Source organism: Heloderma suspectum, chromosome 5 (genome assembly GCF_057233095.1).
Source record: "Heloderma suspectum isolate Gila_16-S chromosome 5, 16-S_ref, whole genome shotgun sequence".
Taxonomy (NCBI): Eukaryota; Metazoa; Chordata; class Lepidosauria; order Squamata; family Helodermatidae; genus Heloderma; species Heloderma suspectum.
This window is the reverse complement of record NC_139462.1, coordinates 25,775,412-25,794,072: the sequence shown is the minus strand read 5'-3', so window position 1 is coordinate 25,794,072 and position 18,661 is coordinate 25,775,412. Positions and strand designations below refer to the sequence as shown.

At 43.2% G+C, this 18,661-nt stretch overlaps 2 protein-coding genes across 4 annotated transcripts in view; one reads left to right on the top strand and one right to left on the bottom strand.

Annotated features, from left to right (window-relative positions):
- LOC146343719 (uncharacterized) overlaps positions 1-7,504 on the top strand; it is a 33,480-nt gene extending 25,976 nt beyond the window's left edge. Inside the window, exons 5-6 of the mRNA XM_084860230.1 lie at positions 6,194-6,360; positions 7,375-7,504. Of these exons, the coding sequence (XP_084716356.1) occupies positions 6,194-6,360; positions 7,375-7,391 (184 nt within the window). The 3' untranslated portion in view covers positions 7,392-7,504. The remainder of the gene's footprint in view (positions 1-6,193; positions 6,361-7,374) is intronic.
- CCSER1 (coiled-coil serine rich protein 1) overlaps positions 1-18,661 on the bottom strand; it is an 857,015-nt gene that overhangs the window by 431,709 nt on the left and 406,645 nt on the right. The window lies entirely within an intron of this gene.

Sequence of the window (18,661 nt, the reverse complement as noted above, 5' to 3'; positions counted from 1 at the left end):
TTAGCTGTCATGGTTTTCTTATGAGTTGTACATCCATAGAATCATAGAATAGTAGGGTTGGAAGGAGCCTGTAAGACCATCGAGTCCAACAGACCACTGAGTCCAACTTTCCCTTGGGAAAGCTAATTAATACATTTTCTAAATAAATTAATATTTTCTAGTCATCAAATTAAGCACATCACTGTTGGGTCATCGGCGTAGATTTCCTTGACCATAAAAATCTTCCTAACGTTACCTAAACAAATCCCACTTCTGTTAACTCAACCAGAATCAGTTTCTGACAATACTGCTACACTCCTTATTTTCTCTGACACACCAGAATCAAATATAAGCAGCTACAGAGGCAGAGATTAAAGACAATGAAAACTCCATTCACAGTTTTGAAGAAGCATTACACTACTTTTTAAAGTCTAAATGTCTGTAAAAATGGTGAACTAAATACTTTGCTGACAGCTGGGCACAATAATCTCAGTTCTAGCATCACCAACACCATAATATTAAAAAGTTCAGCCATGAAATATTTTAAAAGCTTAGTGCTGCTGGATTACAATCAGTCAAGGTTTTGAATGCATCCTCTCTCACTCACCTGCCACTCCACCCCCAAAAAACTTCTCAAGACATGTAAAGCACCGGCTGATACCTTATGCCTCATGGATGCATCATGTTTCTTTTGAATTCTTTTTCCATCTATTGATTCTTTTAAGGCTTAACTTCTGTAGCTATAGTCCAACAAGGATAAAAAAGATAATGTGTCTTTGTCTACGTTGAAATACGGATGTCAGAGAAATCTGCAATAGATTCAAATGAGTTCGGATTTCTGTGAATCCAACCCACGGATTCCACAGCAGACTGACTTTTTCCGAGTCACATGGATTCTGCAGACTTGTGGACCAGTTTTTCACTTTGGGGGAAGATTTGCACTAATATGCATGTGCACATCAGCACTAGTGTGCTTTAATGCTAATGTGAATTAGTGCTAAAGCAAATTAGCAGTAGAACAAAACTCTGGTAAAAAAAAATCTGATTCCATCAATGAGTGGATGATGGAATGAAAGATGCCTGACAATACATAAAACACAGATGGAATGGATTTAACGAAATCCATACATCCCTATCTTGAAATGTCAGTACTCTGGATGTTTTACAGAATGAAAGATTCCTAATTGTACGGTAACTTCTGCAATACAATAAGATCTTGCAACGTTTTAAAAAACGCTGTAATTACAGCAGTCTTTTAGTCATCACTGTGAAGAAATGTAGAACATAGCTGCAGATTCCTCAAATGCTTCTATCATGAGGTACACTGTAGGACAACTAATTTAAAAGCAAATAGTTCTTTAGCAATACCTATTATATAGCTAGTGGTGGTAGAATAGCTGCTACATCTGATTTTCTTAAACAGATCTTGTACTTTTAGAAGTTACAGTAAAACTTGAAAGCTTTCAGTCCTCATAAAACAGCCAGTGGTGTAATTTCAAGCAACGTAAAGCAGCAATATATAACAAATAAAGGACACTCTAGTTTGTTAGTGGGATTTCTTGCACACTCAGCCAACAGCACATATGCTGGAATAGCACCCACATCTAACACAATTACCTGTGAGACACTGAACACATTTAGATGCTGCAATAAACCATAGTTCAGTAGTGTGATGAGAATGGTCAACAGAAAGCCTCAAGCTTGAATGTGGCCACAAGGAGGAATTGGCAAGTGTTAGTTTCCATTCTTGCATAACTGGTTTGTTGTTTTGTCTGAACCAACAAACTGTGATTAATATTAACTATGGCTTCTTTTGAAACAAGCCAGCTTTAAACCACTATGGTTTCATGTCATGTTCAAACTGGGCTACTGATTCCATCTCAACAAATGTACACACAAAAGCAAAGATGTGGGGAGGGGTGTAGAACTAGGCTGTACCTCTGCAAGCCAGTGCCAATGAAAACCTTGAGGGTGAGAAGGTTTGCAATTGCAAAGGGCTCTAAATCACTAAAGGGCTTGCATGAATATTTCCCAAGACATATGAGCAGTACATATGAATTTTAAAAAGAGACCTAGTTCAGCACAATATTTTACATCTACAGATATGTAAAAAAAAGAAATTTTACAGAAACACTTCTTTTCTTGACATACCTCTGTCTATCAAATGGTTATTATTTCCAAGGACCACAGCTAACTTAAAGTGGCAGCATGAAGTGTCAAATGCCAGTATAATCATTCAGAACAGCCTAGGTAAACTAGGTGACATAACAAAAGTGATTAATCCAGTTCCTTACTAATGATTAATCCAGCTACTTACTGTTCTGAGCTTTCAAATGACTCTATGTATGTAATGTGAGAGGTTACAAAAAAGAACAGATTCTGAGAACTGAATAATTGTATAATATAAGTTCACTAAAACTTTGGTTATTCCAGCCACTGTGCTGACAAATGGGTTGCAATTACTTCCTCGGCCGACCAAGAACAGTAGAGTGTATTACTGTTGCTATGCCAAGAACAGTGGCTACAGGCATCATGCAACATTGCTGCAGTACAAGACAGGGGACACAGTTGGAGTAAGATGGATGATGTCTATAGCCTAGTTTGGTCATAATGGAGGATGTCTTTGGCCCAGTTCAGATGTAGCTTATTGCTGTTATGTATTTGAACAAGCCACAGCAAGCCTCAGCATACACACCTCTCCTACTCTTTTGCACCCACAAGGAAGATATCGGAAATATGCTTCAATCTTTAAACAAATCACACTTCCCAATGACATCCAAGCATGGGAAACCATGGTTTGTTTAAAGTATAGTTAATGAGAACAAGCAAAGATCAAACCACAGTTTTAGATTCTGGCTCAACTATAAACAAACCAGAATTTCTTGAATGCAGAGGTTATTAGGGTTTATTTAACACTGGAAATAGATGCTTCTGATCTTCTGCTTTGGTGTGTGAAAGAGGAGGAGAGAAGCTCATGGCTTTTCCTTATGTCTGAACCGAGCCTATGTCAAAGTAATCCTAACCAGACATACATATAGACGTAGACACAGAATCATAGGGTTGGAAGGGGCCTACAAGACCATCGAGTCCAACCGCCTGCTCAGTGCAGGAAGCCTGATTCCCAGGTGGTCTCCCATTCAAGTACTAACCAGGGCTGACCCTGCTTAGCTACCGAGATCAGACGAGATCAGGCGCATCCAGCCCTTTACAACTTCACTAAGAAACTTGATGCTGGTAAGGATGAAGCCTGAGACCATGATGACTGACAGAGTTTTCCTAGCATTACACAGGGACAGGGTGAGTAAACCAGTCTTGAGCTGCTACCAGCTGAGCTACTTTCATTTTCAGGATTGCTGGCTATTACTGGTGGGGTTGTTCAGATTGCAGGGAAGGGTAAGTCAGGCAGAAGGTTCTAGAAGCAAAGACCTAGGAAAGGAGATTGCAGGTGCGAAAGGCCAAGGGGTTTAACACAAGAGGGCTGGAAGTGATTCAGAAAAATTAAAGAAAGAAGAAGAGACTAGAAGAAGTCTAAGAGGGAGAGAAAACTGAGAGACAGAATGGGCCGAAGAACAAACTAAACATGGCCAAAAACTGCCGAAGGGGCAGGGGGAAGGCTGCTCATATGTCCATTTAAAACAGCAAACCAAATCTTTAGTTGCAGGCTTTCCGGATGCTTGAAATATGGTGGTATTTTCAGTTGCAGTCATGCAGAATGGAAGGATGGACCTGCCCTGTTTGCCAAGATTGGATTGTGCTGTAACCAACACAGCATAGCTACTCAGTATGCTGTCACAGCTATCTATGGAAATTAGATACCATGTAATTTGATTTAGCGTCCTTTCTGCTACAGATCCCATTCCACTTCTTTAACTGGAATTATACAGTTGTGCTCCTTTATTTAAGTGACATTTTAAGGTATTTCTATTGTGCAAGTCATCCCTAAGCACATGAGATGCCAAGTGGGGGCTGTTGATTATTTGTCATAACGGAACTACACAAAAGGGAAAATGAGTGTATAATGATAGGCCTACCATCCACAAAACATGTCAAGGAAATTTTCCCCAAAGAAAATGCTATTCTGCCACTTTTTTCTTTTTTCTTTTTCTTTCTTTTTTCATTTTCTTTCTTTCTTTTTCTTTTCTTTTCTTTCTTTGGGGTTTTTTTTTGGGGGGGGACTTTACAAAGGAAAATGCAGACAAAATTGAAGTACACGTTTGCTGATGGAATCTCAAGAGAAATTGCACAAAATAATTGTTATTCTCATCCTTCTCTTACTGTCATGGGAACAGGGCATTTTGTAAATGTAATTATACATTCCTATTGCAATAACAATGGCAGAACATCATTACTAGGGACACTTTTTAATGCAAGTCAGAAGACAAAAATATCTATCTATCTATGAAGCCCAATTCTTCACTGATAAGATTAGAAATTGTGCAGTTTCCAAAATTTATGTAAACATTATTTGATCTAATATTCCCATCACATCTGTCATTCTCTCTAATAGTAAACTCAGATAGTTTAGTGCCAACCCATTTGAAAATGAACTGGGGCCACTCAATAATAAGATTCTATACACTTCAGGGAATTCCTATATTTGCAGAAATATGTTGGTAAACTCAAAGAAAAATAATTTAAAAATGAAAATGAATACCTTGATAAGAACCTGTGAGATTCCAGGATGTACAGAATGTTGAGGTAACAGTTGAGGAAGTAAAAAATGAAAGGAGGAGAAAGAGACAATGAGCCTGTTCAGGCCCCAAATAGCTTCTAGCATTGCAAGAACACAGTAAACTGCTTTATACCAGGTCTGAATACTTGTCACTCTAGCCTGGTACTACTGAGCTCTGGGGGGCACATCTGGATTCTTGAGGAAGATTAGTGGGTGCTCTCACAATATGACTTCCAGGGGTGGAGTCTTGCCCATTCTTAAAATGGCTGCCACGGTGGACATGGTTACTCACAAAATACTCATTTCCCAGAAGGCAAACTGGTGCAATTATAAGAAATATAACCTGCCCATGAACCTAAGTACAAGGCAGAGTTGGTGTCTGAGCTCCAAAACACACACCCACTCTCTTGAACCCACAGTGTTCTGTGCTAACACCCATTGCACAGAGGCCAAACTGAGGAGGCTCAGAGACAAGTAACTTGGCCAAGAAACTGAGCCCAAGGCAGAGGTGGAGTCTGAGCCCCAAATACCAAATCATACATTTGCCTTCACTAAGCACAACAACATACCCATTCCTTTACACACACACACACACACACACACACTTCAGACAGAAACATCACATACACACAGCACAGGCAAAACTCTTTCCCTGTTTCCCACCCCTTTCCATGTCTGGGATGATCCTTGGCACCCCCTCTAGGCCCCAGAACACTACCTACTGCCCCCAGCTTACCTTTCTTTTCTTTTCTTTTATTCTGGGTGGCTGGGCACAATTCAAAATGCAACACTGGGCTGCAGCCACCCACCATTTTTTTATTTCCCAAGAATGCCTTGGGTGCCCATGTGAGGTTCAGGTGCATTCTTGGAAATAAAAATGGTGCTGGAGGGTAGTACTTCGCTTTGGAACATGCCAGCCTCCCAGTTAATGTTTTTGTTGTTGTTGTTTGTTTGTTTTTTAATCTTTAAAAATAAAATAAACATGGGGGGGATGGAGTTTGGTGGGCACCAAGAGAGTTGTCCTCTTACATTATCTGATAGCTGATCCTTCTAGCACAGTAAGGGAAGGCTTTAGGGTGGTGAGAAAGAAGAAGAAACAGTTTCTTCCACCCTTTCACCCTTCTTAAATTCCTACGCACATGCCCAAGGCCTGAACAGGACCCCAGGGTTCCCATTCCAGGACGGCTGAAGCCCTGAATGAGAGTACTCCTCTCAGGGGGCGGGGATGCACTGTAACACTTTGCTGCAGATCCCACTTCTACATAATAAATCTGAACTTAATAAAAACTGATCAGTTGTGAACACATACTCCCACTAAACATCAGTCTAAATGGGAAATCTTACTTAAATGCCACCTAGAGATTTTGCTGCCAGGGAAAATTCTAAGAACACAAGAACACAAGTGCAACCTGCATCAAAAAGTTGCGGTAGGGAGTACTCCTGTTAAAGTGTCCAAGCCAGCTACCCAGGCCCTTCTCTAAGATGTTCAATTCCATTCCCCTCCCTCACCCATTTCTGTTTCTCCTATCTCCCTGTACTCAGTGCTCATTGCGTGAATTTGGGTGCCTGCCATGAGCCACCTGCCAGAAGCAAATTACTTTTCCAGCACTCCCCACACCTAGCTTGCTGCTGTAACACCGTAAAGTGCTTGGCAGAGAAGGGAAGAGAGAGAGATCCCTCCCTTCTGCTGCTAGTGGAGCAAAAGCAAGGTAAGTGGGCAGGATGGGGGGGAGTGAAGAGTCACAGGGGAGGGGGACTGAATTTAATTTTCATATTAAAATCCAACCTGCAGATGAGCGTGGGGACTGATGTTCACTCCGTATTTGAGCCAAATATTACAAACTTTGGCCTGTTTCACATGACATGACAACCTACCATGGGTAACGTGGCATGATGGATTGTTGTGTCATCTGAACGGTTTCTGCAGGGTGGCTTATTTTTTTCACAAAACAAGTCCCCCTGAGAACCCATGGCTTGTTTTAGGATTCTTGATACCCATTGTGCCTTCTTGTGTTGTCTGAATCCAGCAAGGTGATTTTATCGTGGATTACAGGGAATGGCTAGGGAGCCACCTGGCCAGAGTGGCAAAACCCCCTGCCGCTCCTCATAATCTTGCCCATGCCATCTCTAGCCTCCCTTGCCAGTGACTGCCCCTCCACTGATCCCCAAATGGCACTTTGGAGGGACCATCACTACTTTTGCCACTGTGGGGGGGGGGAATGCTAAAGAAGTAAATGCACCAAAGGGGAGTGGCAATATCTCCCACTTGACAATGTAATCCTCTTGCTATGAAGTATAGAACACTTGTCAGTGTTCTACTCCCTTCAAACACGTCTCCAGAAAGTCCAGGAAGTTATTTGCTCTCCCATCCCTTTTCTTGGCTCCTTTTTTGGAGCAGTTACTGCTGTTGTGCAAATTTCCCTCCTTTTACTCCCCAGCCTCTAAATTTGTGCAAGGTAATTCAAGAAAGTAAATGGAAGGGAAATTCGTACTACAGCAGTAACTGCTCTGAGAAGAAACTGAAAAAAAGGGGGGAGCCAATAACTCACCTTTCTGGACTTGTTGGAGACTCAGAGAAGTGTTGAAAGGTAGGACACTGACAAGTGTTAGTTCAACACTTAATAGCAAGAGGATTACATTGTTCAATGGGAGATATATCGCCCCTTCCCTTTGGTGCTCCTTTTTGTAGTGCTTACTTATCTCTCATTTTCCCTCTTTTTCAGTGCTTGTTGACAGTTGAAACATGTAAGAAAATTGACAAGGCAGGACTACACATATTGGACAGCAGAATCTGTGTTCTTGTGCACTTATGAAATACCAGGATTAAAAAAATGACCCCATTTGCATACTCCCAAAGCACCCCCCCCATTTATTTATTTACTTTTAAGGTGGCGAACTAAGTAAGTGTTCCAAAAAGGGGTATCAATCAGAGCGTGGAGGGGGCCAGGATGAGGAAACAATATGGGTTCTGTCACAAAGGCACCTAGGATACATGCTGGAGCTGATGGGAGGACTGAGGGGGGATGAGGGGTAGAACAAGCCATGGCAAGCCTGATTGTCTGTCAGGAGTACCGTGGGTTGTTCGGTGAACAACCAACCCATGGTGACTTATTTACAGGGTAGTTTAGCGTGACCTGTGTGAACCCACCCACTGGTTGACATGTCTAGTAACAACAACAGGATGGTCCTGTAGAGCCACCTCTCTGATCTCTCAGTAACATCTTGTTACAATTCTCCTAGTGTCCAGCATGAACTAGAGGCAGAGTTCAGAATACCAATCTGGATAATCTGGGTGCACTCTTCATTACATAGTGAAGTTATAAGGCAACTACTTTCTAAGACACTATTAATTTCAGCACTACTTTTTAAAATCAGGATTATATGCTTTAGAGCAAAATGTGAATTAACTCCCTGTAAAATGTAAATTAACTGCCTCATTATTGAGTGCCAGATAATTAACTTCGAAACATAAATGAAATTTTAATCAAAAAGGTATGTTGTCACAAAGGTGGATGATTTAAATTTTCTCTTTAAAGGGAACACCTCTGCCAGCCTTTTTTCACTGGTATCAACGTCCATGCTTTTTATCTTCATTCAACATGCTCATAAAAATTGACTTTCAATTTGGACTTCAATTGGGGATTTAAATGTTGAAACCCCAACAATACCTCTGTTCTCTTAGATCTCCCACAGTGCTCTGGCTAAACAGCTTCTGAAGGGCTCTCACTTTCACCTGAACAGTGCAACCAATTTATCTCTACTTTGGTTTATATCTACTTTGGTTTCATTCCAGTTTACTTAATTAAATATAAATAGATCATATTCTGCCTTCAGACATGCCTGAGCAACCTCAATTGATTTCAGGTCCCATTGATCAAGGCTTTTGTTTAAAAAAGAAATGATCAGTGGCTTAAGTCAATGTGAGGGGGTAAACGCTGCTTCTGAAAGAAACTGGATGTGAGCGCTCACACCAAACACCTTGTGACTTTTGCTTTCTTGATGCTTTAAATACAGAAGTGGAGAAGATATTGGGGTTCTTGAAACAGGAGTTTCAGAATACATATTATCCTCCAGTATCTGCATGAAATTATAATGCAGAAAGGTTCCTCCAACCTGTCCTTGAATGGCTTTGATAAAGCATTAATCAAGCTTTATCAATTTCTTCTTCTTCTAAAACTATTACGGAATAGTTTTGTGTTAAGGGCCCCATTTCATTCATTATACAGCAACAACACCAATTTTCCCTCAACAGGGAGCCACAGCTAAGCCTGGCTCTCTGATAGGTCTATCCACATGATCCACGTGTTTACCATATTCACATACTAGTTGTGCACTTAAAAATCTTAAGTGTACACCTGGAAAATCAACATAGTGTGTTGAAGTGTACACCTGGAAAAAATCTTAAGTGTACACCTAAAATCTTAAGTGTACACCTGGAAAATCAACATAGTGTGTGAAGTGGCCCTTTATACAAAAGTATCCTGGCACTGATAGTACACGAGGAAGAAAACCCCCATTGGCCCCTGGGAAACAACGTTTTCCCAATGGCTACTACAATGGACCTGTCTATACAGGTCCATTGTACTTATACTAGGTCAATCACCATGCTATGCCAAGCATTTATATTGTTATACAAACATTAAATAACAACACAACGATGACAGAATGTGCCTTCCTTTCAAGCCTCTGAAGGGTTTCACCTCAGTCAGCACTGGGAAGCTGCAGAATGTATGATCCTTCTATGTTACATGGATTGGTGAATCTTTGCATCCACATCTAGTTCTTGATTTCTTTGGGATAACAAATTTTGTGTCTGTCTATGCTAGAATTTGATGCATGCACAGAGGTAGGTGACAGAAGCGGGGGAGGAGGAGGGGGAGGAGGAGGAGGAGGAGGAAGAGGAGGGACTCCACTAGGGCTGAGAAGTCCCTGATTCAAATCTTGCCTCTACCATGAACTCACTAGGTGACCTTAGGGAAACCACAATTATCTCAGCCTCAGTTCACCATCTGCCATGTGGGGATAATACTGACATAACCTACCTTACAGTGTTGTTGTGAAAGTTACAAAAATATAATGATGCCAAGAGTCTGAGCATTAAAACAATAATAACACACACCTGAAAAACTATTATTAATATTTATTGGGGGGTATTTATTCAAGGGGAGGGGAGACTGGACCAAGACTTGAGAACCTACCCCAGGCACAGAAGGAATTAGCTTGATAACTATCCTTAATGCTGCCAAAACATATTTCTTTTAATTTATGCAAATCAGAGGAGGAAGTCATGGCAGGTCCATTTTTTTTATTCCTCTTCACTATCTCAGACCACATATAAGACATACACACACTATTTCCTTTTAGCACTTTTTGGCATATCATCTTTGAAGCGCCTGTCAAAGCTGTAAGTACAACCCTTGCTTGCTGTCACACTATGGGTAGCTACTCTTCTTATTAGGGGATTCACAGTAAAATAGTGTGTCAACCTAATCCACAGTTATGTACCAACTTAAAATCAGTACATCATCTATTTGCTGTGGCATCTGGCTACAAGCTATATTATTGAAAGAGAACACTTGAAGCTCCGATGAAGCAAGATAGAATGTCAAGAGTATAATTATTGGCTTTGTATGAAGTTACTGAGCTTTTTCTCCACCATTATAACTCCCAAAAATCATAAAATGGTGCAGAGTAGGCAAATTGTGTAACTTGTCACTGATGATAAAGGCAGTATCTAACAGGTGTATGTAATACTTGCGAGCACACACACAGCATTCATCCATGCAAGATGCTCAGGAGAAGGGAGGGAGCAAGGGAAACTTTGGACAGAGTGGGCAGGACAAAGTTAAAGTATGTAAGAGCACATCACAGTCAAACTATCAGTCCACCAAGTTCAACGCTAACTACTTTGACACACAAGATGTTTCCAGTTTCTGAGGCAAGAACTCTTCTCAACAAATGTGAATGAATTTTTCCAGCTTTGAACTTCAGACATTCAGAACATGCACTCTTAAACTCAGGGCTCTGGGCCCTGACTGGTCTTTCCAAGCTAGCTAAGAGGGCCAGAGATCCAGAAGCTCTTGCATGGGCCTGAGGAAATGAAGGTCAAGAAAGATGGCCTGTCATGGCTAAGGCCTCCTGGAAACTTCAGACTATTGCTATGTCAGTACGGGGGGTGGGGGGAGTATTGTTCAGTTCACATTTTACCTAACTTACCTAATTTCACACTTTCAAACCAGTACGTGGACCAAAACTCTATTATCTTCCCAAATTTGCACTGCTCCAAATTTTGCAGTGAAGTTATCCAAGCAAAACCATCTTTATATACAAAGATGCATATATTAAGGGAAAATGCAGGCAAAACTGCATATATTTGTGAAAATAACATTAAAATCCATGATATTAGGAAAATGGAATGTGAACATGTATATATTAGACAAAATTGCATACCAAGATGCATACAGATTTTTATGTGAACTTTAAAAAAAAAATTGAGTTTCAGGACAAAACAAATGTAAGTCCAGAAAAATGAGAAACCAAAATTGACAGATTTGTCCATCCACATTGTTATGAATAAACACAGCGCCTATTATTAAGTTGCTCTTTTAAGTGGGAGACCTGGGTGGCATTCATCTTTGCAGAATCGTAAGATCCTAATGCCTGGACCAAGTTATCTGTGTTCCTGTTGTACAAGGCTATTGAGCCTTAAGCAGGAATTTAAAGAGCGTAGCACATGTAGGATGGAATTGCTCATCTACTTCAGAACTTTACTTAATTGGGAAAATTGGAAAAACACTTAATGATGTAATGGTGCTCAATTATCTATTAGGGATTTGATTTCACATTGTCATTTTGCAAGTTCCATTTTTATCTTTGGAAAGTCATGCCAGCTACTTTATTCATACATACATACATACATATATATATATATACACACACACACACACACACAGAGTATATGAGAGAGAGAGAGAGAGAGAGAGAGAGAGAGAAACAGAACTAAGAACAAGATTCTGTAACCACAAATCTGTGATTCTTACCAAAAAACCGGAGCGGCCTGTTGCAAGATTTTTCAACTCACCTGCACATACACTCTCAGATTTATAATTGGTTCCAACAGAACAAACAAAAGACATTGATGTGCTTGACAAAAGAGAAAACATTTGGACCTACAAACTCAGAACTCTTTGTCCAAATGGCCTTAATACGCAGGGCAATTCATAAGCATGATACCAACTCTGTTTTTTTCTCCTAAATAGGGATGTACGAATTACTTACCTGCAATTCCAGTGGGGGGGTCTGTGGGGGGGGAGGCAATCCGTCCCTCCCCCCGGAATCCTTGCCAGCCAACTCTGCTCCATAGCAATTCCGTGGAGCAGCCGGCTGGCTCAGAAACCCCAGCGATACGGCCGCCATTGCCGTATCACTGGCTGGACTGATGAACTGCGGACGCCATTTGCATCCCTGCTCTTTGCCGTGATAGGCTACGTACATCTTTAGCAGGTGGGATCCGCCGGCGAAGACTTTGTGGGGGAAGCAGAGGTAGGAGATCCGATCCTCCACGGACTTTGGGGGGCCGGATTCAATAGAATCCGGCCTCACTGGGGTCTGTGGAGGATTTATCCGACAAACCTACTCCTAAAGAATTTTCATCTCTAGGCATCCCAAACTGTCACTCCTGGTATCCAGCATAGCTACTAATGCTATGGAGTATCCAGCATAGCTACTAATGAGCGTAGAAGCTGAAATGTGTAGCTGAATACACACACACACACACACACACACACACACACTGTTATTAGTCTTTCTATCTTTCTTATATATTTTTCCTTAGTGGATCCAGAGCCTCTGTGTGACTCTGCTGTTGTGCTGCTTTATACCTCTCTCGCTCTCGCTCTCTCTCTCTCTCATACCGTCGTTATCCTCTTTTCATTGTGAGTCTGTGAGTAAAAATTAGGAGTACCACTGGGATATTTCAGAAATTGTTGGGAATGCATTTGTAAGCCTTGCATTACTAGCATGACATGCTCCTGGGCCTGCTGACCGCATCTCTTCCCTCCCGTCATCCAGCAGTGCTCCATGCTCAGTGGGTAGATTCTTTTGCAACCTGAGGGACTTCCTAAAGCCTTTTTGCGATGCAACATGGATTGCTGGTGTGCATGTAGCACATGAACCCAAGTGTAGAAAGTGCATGTGTTGCAAACCAGACATTCAGTGAATTAAAAACAAGACAGGGAAAGGAAATAATTCAAAATCTTGTGTTAATTCTAACAATAACATAGAAGAATGAGTTCCTGTGGTTTGAAGATAGAAAGAATGGGTTGAAAGTTACCAGAAGAAAAAAAGGCTGAAAAACTGAAGATAAAGCAGGTGCGTGGGGGAGTGCAATGCTGACCCAAGGGCATCGGAACATGGATGGATATAAAAAGTGCTGCCAATTAATGGATCCATTAATTAATGGATTAAAATAAATTAATGCTAATTTATTTTAATGAATAAAAGGTAGAGAAAGATACCAGATAAGATGAACCCAGCTGATCTACACAATCTCAGCATACGCCTAACTGATGACGTATGGTGGCACAACCACAAGAAGAATGGAAAGAACCTCCCAAAACTGTGCTTAATGGAAAGAACAGCAATCCCCTTTAAATTGAGCAAGGGGTTGTCATGGGGTATTCTGGGGCACATTGCCAACAGATGTACTGTAAGAGAATGGGAAATAGTATTTAAGGCACCCCAGAAGCTAATGGGACTCTGAGGAGAAAGATAACATCAAGAAGCAGCTTGCATGCAGCAAAGACCTCTGCTTCTGGGCATCAATCAAGGTGGCCCCTTGGTTGCTTGTTCCAACTTTGGGTATTGAGAATAAATGAGAATGGGTGAATCGGTTTGATTTTACTCAATACTATCAAAATAAAGGCTACTAAAAATATATTTTAAAGGGTCTCAATCTCAGCTAGGGATGTACGAAAGTCATTTACCTTTTCGAAGGGTGACATTCGCGGTGGGGGGGAGGCGCGCCATCCCTCCCCCCGAAATTCTCTCTGGCCGGCTCCACTCCGTGGCGATTCCGCGGAGCCACCAGCCGGGGCAGCCTGCAGCCAGACATCCAGCCACTGGGCAGCCTGCAGGGACGCAATTGGCGGCTGCTGTAGCCGCTGCCATTTGCGTCCCTGTATTTTGCTGTGATAGGCTATGTAAATATTTACATAGCCTATCACGCAAAAAAAAAAAAAGCGAACGCAAATGGCAGCGGCTATGGCGGCCACCATTTGCGTTCCCTTTTTTTTTTGGCCATGATAGGCTATGTAAATATTTACGTAGCCTATTACAATAAAAGAGATAGGCGCAAATGGTGGCCACTACACCATTTGCACCCCTCTCTTTTACTGTAATAGCGTACGTAAATATTTATGTAGGCTATCACGGCCAAAAAAAAAAGGGAACACAAATCGCGGCCGCCGTAGCCGCCGCCATTTGCATTCCCTTTTTTTTGCCGTGGTAGGCTACATAAATACTTACATAGTACACTATCACGGCTATAGTAAAGAAGTGACTGGCGGCCGCGGATGCAGCCACCATTTGCAACTCAGTGCGAATGGCAGCAGGTAGGTGTCCTGCTTCGCACGCCTTTCACAGGGTGGGGGGACAGGGGGCTTCGTTCCATCACAGATTTCGGGGGGCTGAATGCACTGGCATTCGGACTCACCAAGATCCATGGCGGAATTCTCTGACATCCCTAGTCTCAGCCTAGCTCTCTCCTGGTGATCCCAGCTTTTGGTAACAAAAATAGCATACCATTCTTCAGAGGATTTAATAAAAATGCATCAAGCCTTGAAAATTAAATAAGTTTCGTCCCCAACCAGAGATGAAGTTAAACCTCCAGCTGCCACTTAAATGGGCAGCTAGACATCTAGTTCTGCCCTTTATAATGTCCAGTAGAACTTTCCTGTGTTGTGATGTCCCACCCTTCTTATACCACCCTTGTTCTGCATCACTGACTGCTGATAGAAGGGGGAAGGGAATAGCAGAACATGGTAATGTTAGAACACAAGAAAGTTCTGCTAAACTTTATGGGGCAGGTGTACGATAAACTAGAAATACAGTTTCTGGTTTGGGCAGTATTCATGCATTCAGGGTAGCATATAGTTTTGGCCCTTACTGAATTAGTTTTAGGCTGCAATCCTTTACATACTTACCTAGGAGTAAATCCAGTTGGGCTTACTCTGGAGTAGATATGCATAGGATTGTGCTCTCAATCCACTACACTTCCCTCTAATTAAAGAGCTACCTTAGTTTTTTTCTGTATCTGCACATGCACATATAGTATTTATTTCATTTATATAATATTTTAATTGCTCACAAATAACTTCTTGTAATAATGTACTTCATTAATCTTCCCAGTTGAGTTGCAAATCTGTTTGTGAAATCTAATTTGTAACTACTGAGAGGGATGTTTAATTCAAATTCTATAGAGTTCTAAATTACTAAAAAAAAAAAAAAGTGCACTTCTTTCATAGACAGCATTAACACTTTAGTGTTTCTGCTCTTTCCTGTGAGGCTCAGTGACCATTTATAATTATCCTTACAAAACATAATTGTATTAGGCTTCCCTGAAGGGTTTGTGTTTTGCAGGGGGCTTATAGCTCCTACGTTGGGATTACTCTGACTTCCCACTTCCTTCCCCCTCTCTTAATCAGTTTAGGAAGAAAATTAAAACTAATTAAGATAGGGTTGGCGGAGAATTTCTCCCCGAAACTTCGGGTGGCCGAGCACCAATGTGTTCGGCCCCCCGAACAAGTTTCAGGGAGAAATCCTCCAAACCCCCCCACCCCCCGCACCCCCCCCCCCGGGACGGGACTTACCTTCGCCAAATGTCCCTCCCGGCGGCGGGTCCAGCCGGCGGTTCGGTGGGTGTTCAAGCGGGGCGGGAGCGGCAGCCGGTCTTTTGACCGGCTGCCGCCGCCGCCATTGCAATAAAAGAAAAAAAAAATGCCCCCTGATAGGCTACGTGATGATTAACGTAGCCTATCATGGCTAGATTTGCAAAGTCAGCCGTGATAGGCTACATAAATCGTCACGTAGCCTATCACGGGTGACTTAAAAAAAAAAAAAGTGTGTACGGATAATGGCGGCCCCCATAGGGAGCCGCCATTCCCGTTCCTTATTTGGTCGCTGTAGTCTACGTAAATGTTTATGTAGACTACGGCGAAAATAAGGGCAACGCTATTTGCGTTGCCCTTATTTTCGCCGTAGTCTACGTAAACATTTACGTAGACTACAGCGACTAAATAAGGAACGCGAATGGCGGCTCCCTATGGGGGCCGCCATTAGCGTATGCGCTTTTTTTTTTTTTAAGTCACCTGTGATAGGCTACGTGACGACTGACGTAGCCTATCACGGCTGACTTTGCAGATCTAGCCATGATAGGCTACGTGAATCATCACGTAGCCTATCAGGGGGCTTTTTTTTTTTTTTTTAACTTTCGCGTTCGCGGCCGGGCAAGGCGGGAAGCCTCTTCCCCAGCCTGAATTTCGGCCGGGGCGAGGCGGGAAGCCTCCCCCCCGGCCTGAATTTCGGCCGGGCCAAGGCGGGAAGCCTCCCCCCCCGGCCTGAACTTCGCGGGGGGAGCAGGGAAGCACCTCCCCCCCACCGCGAACGTCCTTCGAGGACAGGTAAGGAAGGGGCTTTCGTCCACCCCTAAATTAAGAACATATGAATGAAAGCATGAATAGAGATCATTCGGATTGGGAGAATGATCAAAACAGCAATAAAAAAGAATTATTGTGGAAAGTTCAAAGCATAAATATGGCAAAAGCATCAATACTTTTTATTTATTTATTTTTTACACTATGAAGTTTTGTTCATTCATTATTGAAATTGGTATACTGGATATTGGTTGAGGTCGTCCCACCCCACAACTGTAATAATGTATTTCTTTCATATTTATGTTTTAATAAACATTCTAACTAGGGGTGCACGAAAGTCACTTACCTGGTCTCGCAGCTTTTCACGGTGGGGGGGCGGCGCTTCACTGCTCTCCCCCCGAAGTTCAGGCCAGGGGGGGGAGGCTTCCTGCCTCGCCCAGGCGAAATTCAGGCCGGGGGCGAGGCTTCCCGCCTTGCCCGGCCGAAATTCAGGCTGGAGAGGAGGCGCCTCGCCTCGCCCAGCTGCGAAATAAAAAGTAAAAAAAAAAACCAAAATGCCCCCGTGATAGGCTAAGTGACGATTAACGTAGCCTATCACGGCTAGATCTGCAAAGTCAGCCGTGATAGGCTACATAAATCGTCACGTAGCCTATCACGGGTGACTTAAAAAAAAAAAAAGCGCGTATGCAAATGGCGGCCCCCATAGGGAGCCGCCATTCGCGTTCCTTATTTGGTCGCTGTCATCTACGTAAATCTTTACGTAGACTACGGTGAAAATAAGGGCAACGCAAATAGCGTTGCCCTTATTTTCGCCGTAGTCTACGTAATCTTTACGTAGACAACAGCAACCAAATAAGGAACGTGAATGGCAGCTCCCTGCGGGGGCCGCCATTAGCCGTACGCGCTTTTTTTTTTTAAAGTCACCCGTGATAGGCTACGTGACGATTTATGTAGCCTATCACGGCTGACTTTGCAAATCTAGCCGTGATAGGCTACGTTAATCGTCACGTAGCCTATCACGGGGGCGTTTTTTTTTTCTTTTATTGGAATGGCGGCGGCGGCAGCCGGTCGAAAGATCGGCTGCCGCCCCCGCCCCTGACGAAGACCCAACGAACCGCCGCCAGGACCCGCCGCCGAGAGGGACATTCAGGAAAGGTAAGTCCCGTCCCGGGGGGGGTACAGGGGGTGGGGGGGTGCAGAGAATTTCTCCCCGAAACTTGTTCGGGGGGCCAAACACCTTGGCGCTCGGCCCCCCGAAGTTTCGGGGAGAAATTCTCCGCCAACCCTATCCCTGGCCCAGAATGTAACAGGCCGCGAACCACTCAGAAAAGCTCCGCTGGACGACACTGAGAAGATGCAATGCTGGTGGAAAAGAACTGTCTCTTTGCCACCCTCACCACCACAGAGTAGGCTCGATAGTGGGCTCTTACCTGTGTTCGGTCAGACTCAGCACGAGTTTTCCTCCACCTGCGTTCTAGCCGTCTCCCCTCTTGCTTCATTGCCCTCAGCTCAGGTGTATACCAAGGAGCTGGCCGGACTCTGCTCAGAGGGAGAGGGTGCAGAGGGAGAGATTTTTTTTTCACCACCAGACACATCCACAGCTGAGTGTCCTTTCGGCTTTGGCCCAGCCGCTTCACTCTTTCTGGCGCTACTTGGAAATACCCTCTGCTCTTCCCCAGTAGTATATTGGACACCTTCCGACCTGAGGGGCTCATCTTCCGGCGTCATCTCTTTTAGCCTTGTGATACATTCCATGGGGTTTGCTTGGCAAGAATACTGGAGTGGGTTACCATTTCCTTCTCCAGTGGACCACATTTTGTCAGAACTCTCTGCCATGACCTATCCGTCTTGGGTGGCCCTGCATGGCATAGCTTATGGCTTCACTGAGTTACGCAAGCCCCTTCGCCACAACAAGGCAGTGATCCAATCTGACTAGATTATAGTAGCCCTTGGGACCCTATTTCCTGAAATCCACTGGGGTCTTTCATCCTAGAATGCTGAAGGAGGGGGGACAGAGAGATGGCCCTTGTCTCCTCACCTTGTTGTAGACCCATGTTACCATTGCGAAGAGTAGACAGAAGTTGTGAGGAGTAGTCAGAAGTTGGGTTTAAAGGGAAAGGGTGAGAGGGTTTAGGGATCAGGATGGGAAAGTGAGAGGGCAGGCAGGCTGAGTGGGTAGGTGGAATTTGAATCCAAGCTGGAGAAGGATTCAGGGGTCTTGTATTGTCCACCTCTTCTTTGAAGTGAGAATTAGCGCACACGCACACACACACACACACACACACGTTTTTGCCTAGGCTTTAGCGCAGTGAGCTTTACCAGCATCTCTAGTAAACACACACTGTCACCAAATCACAAT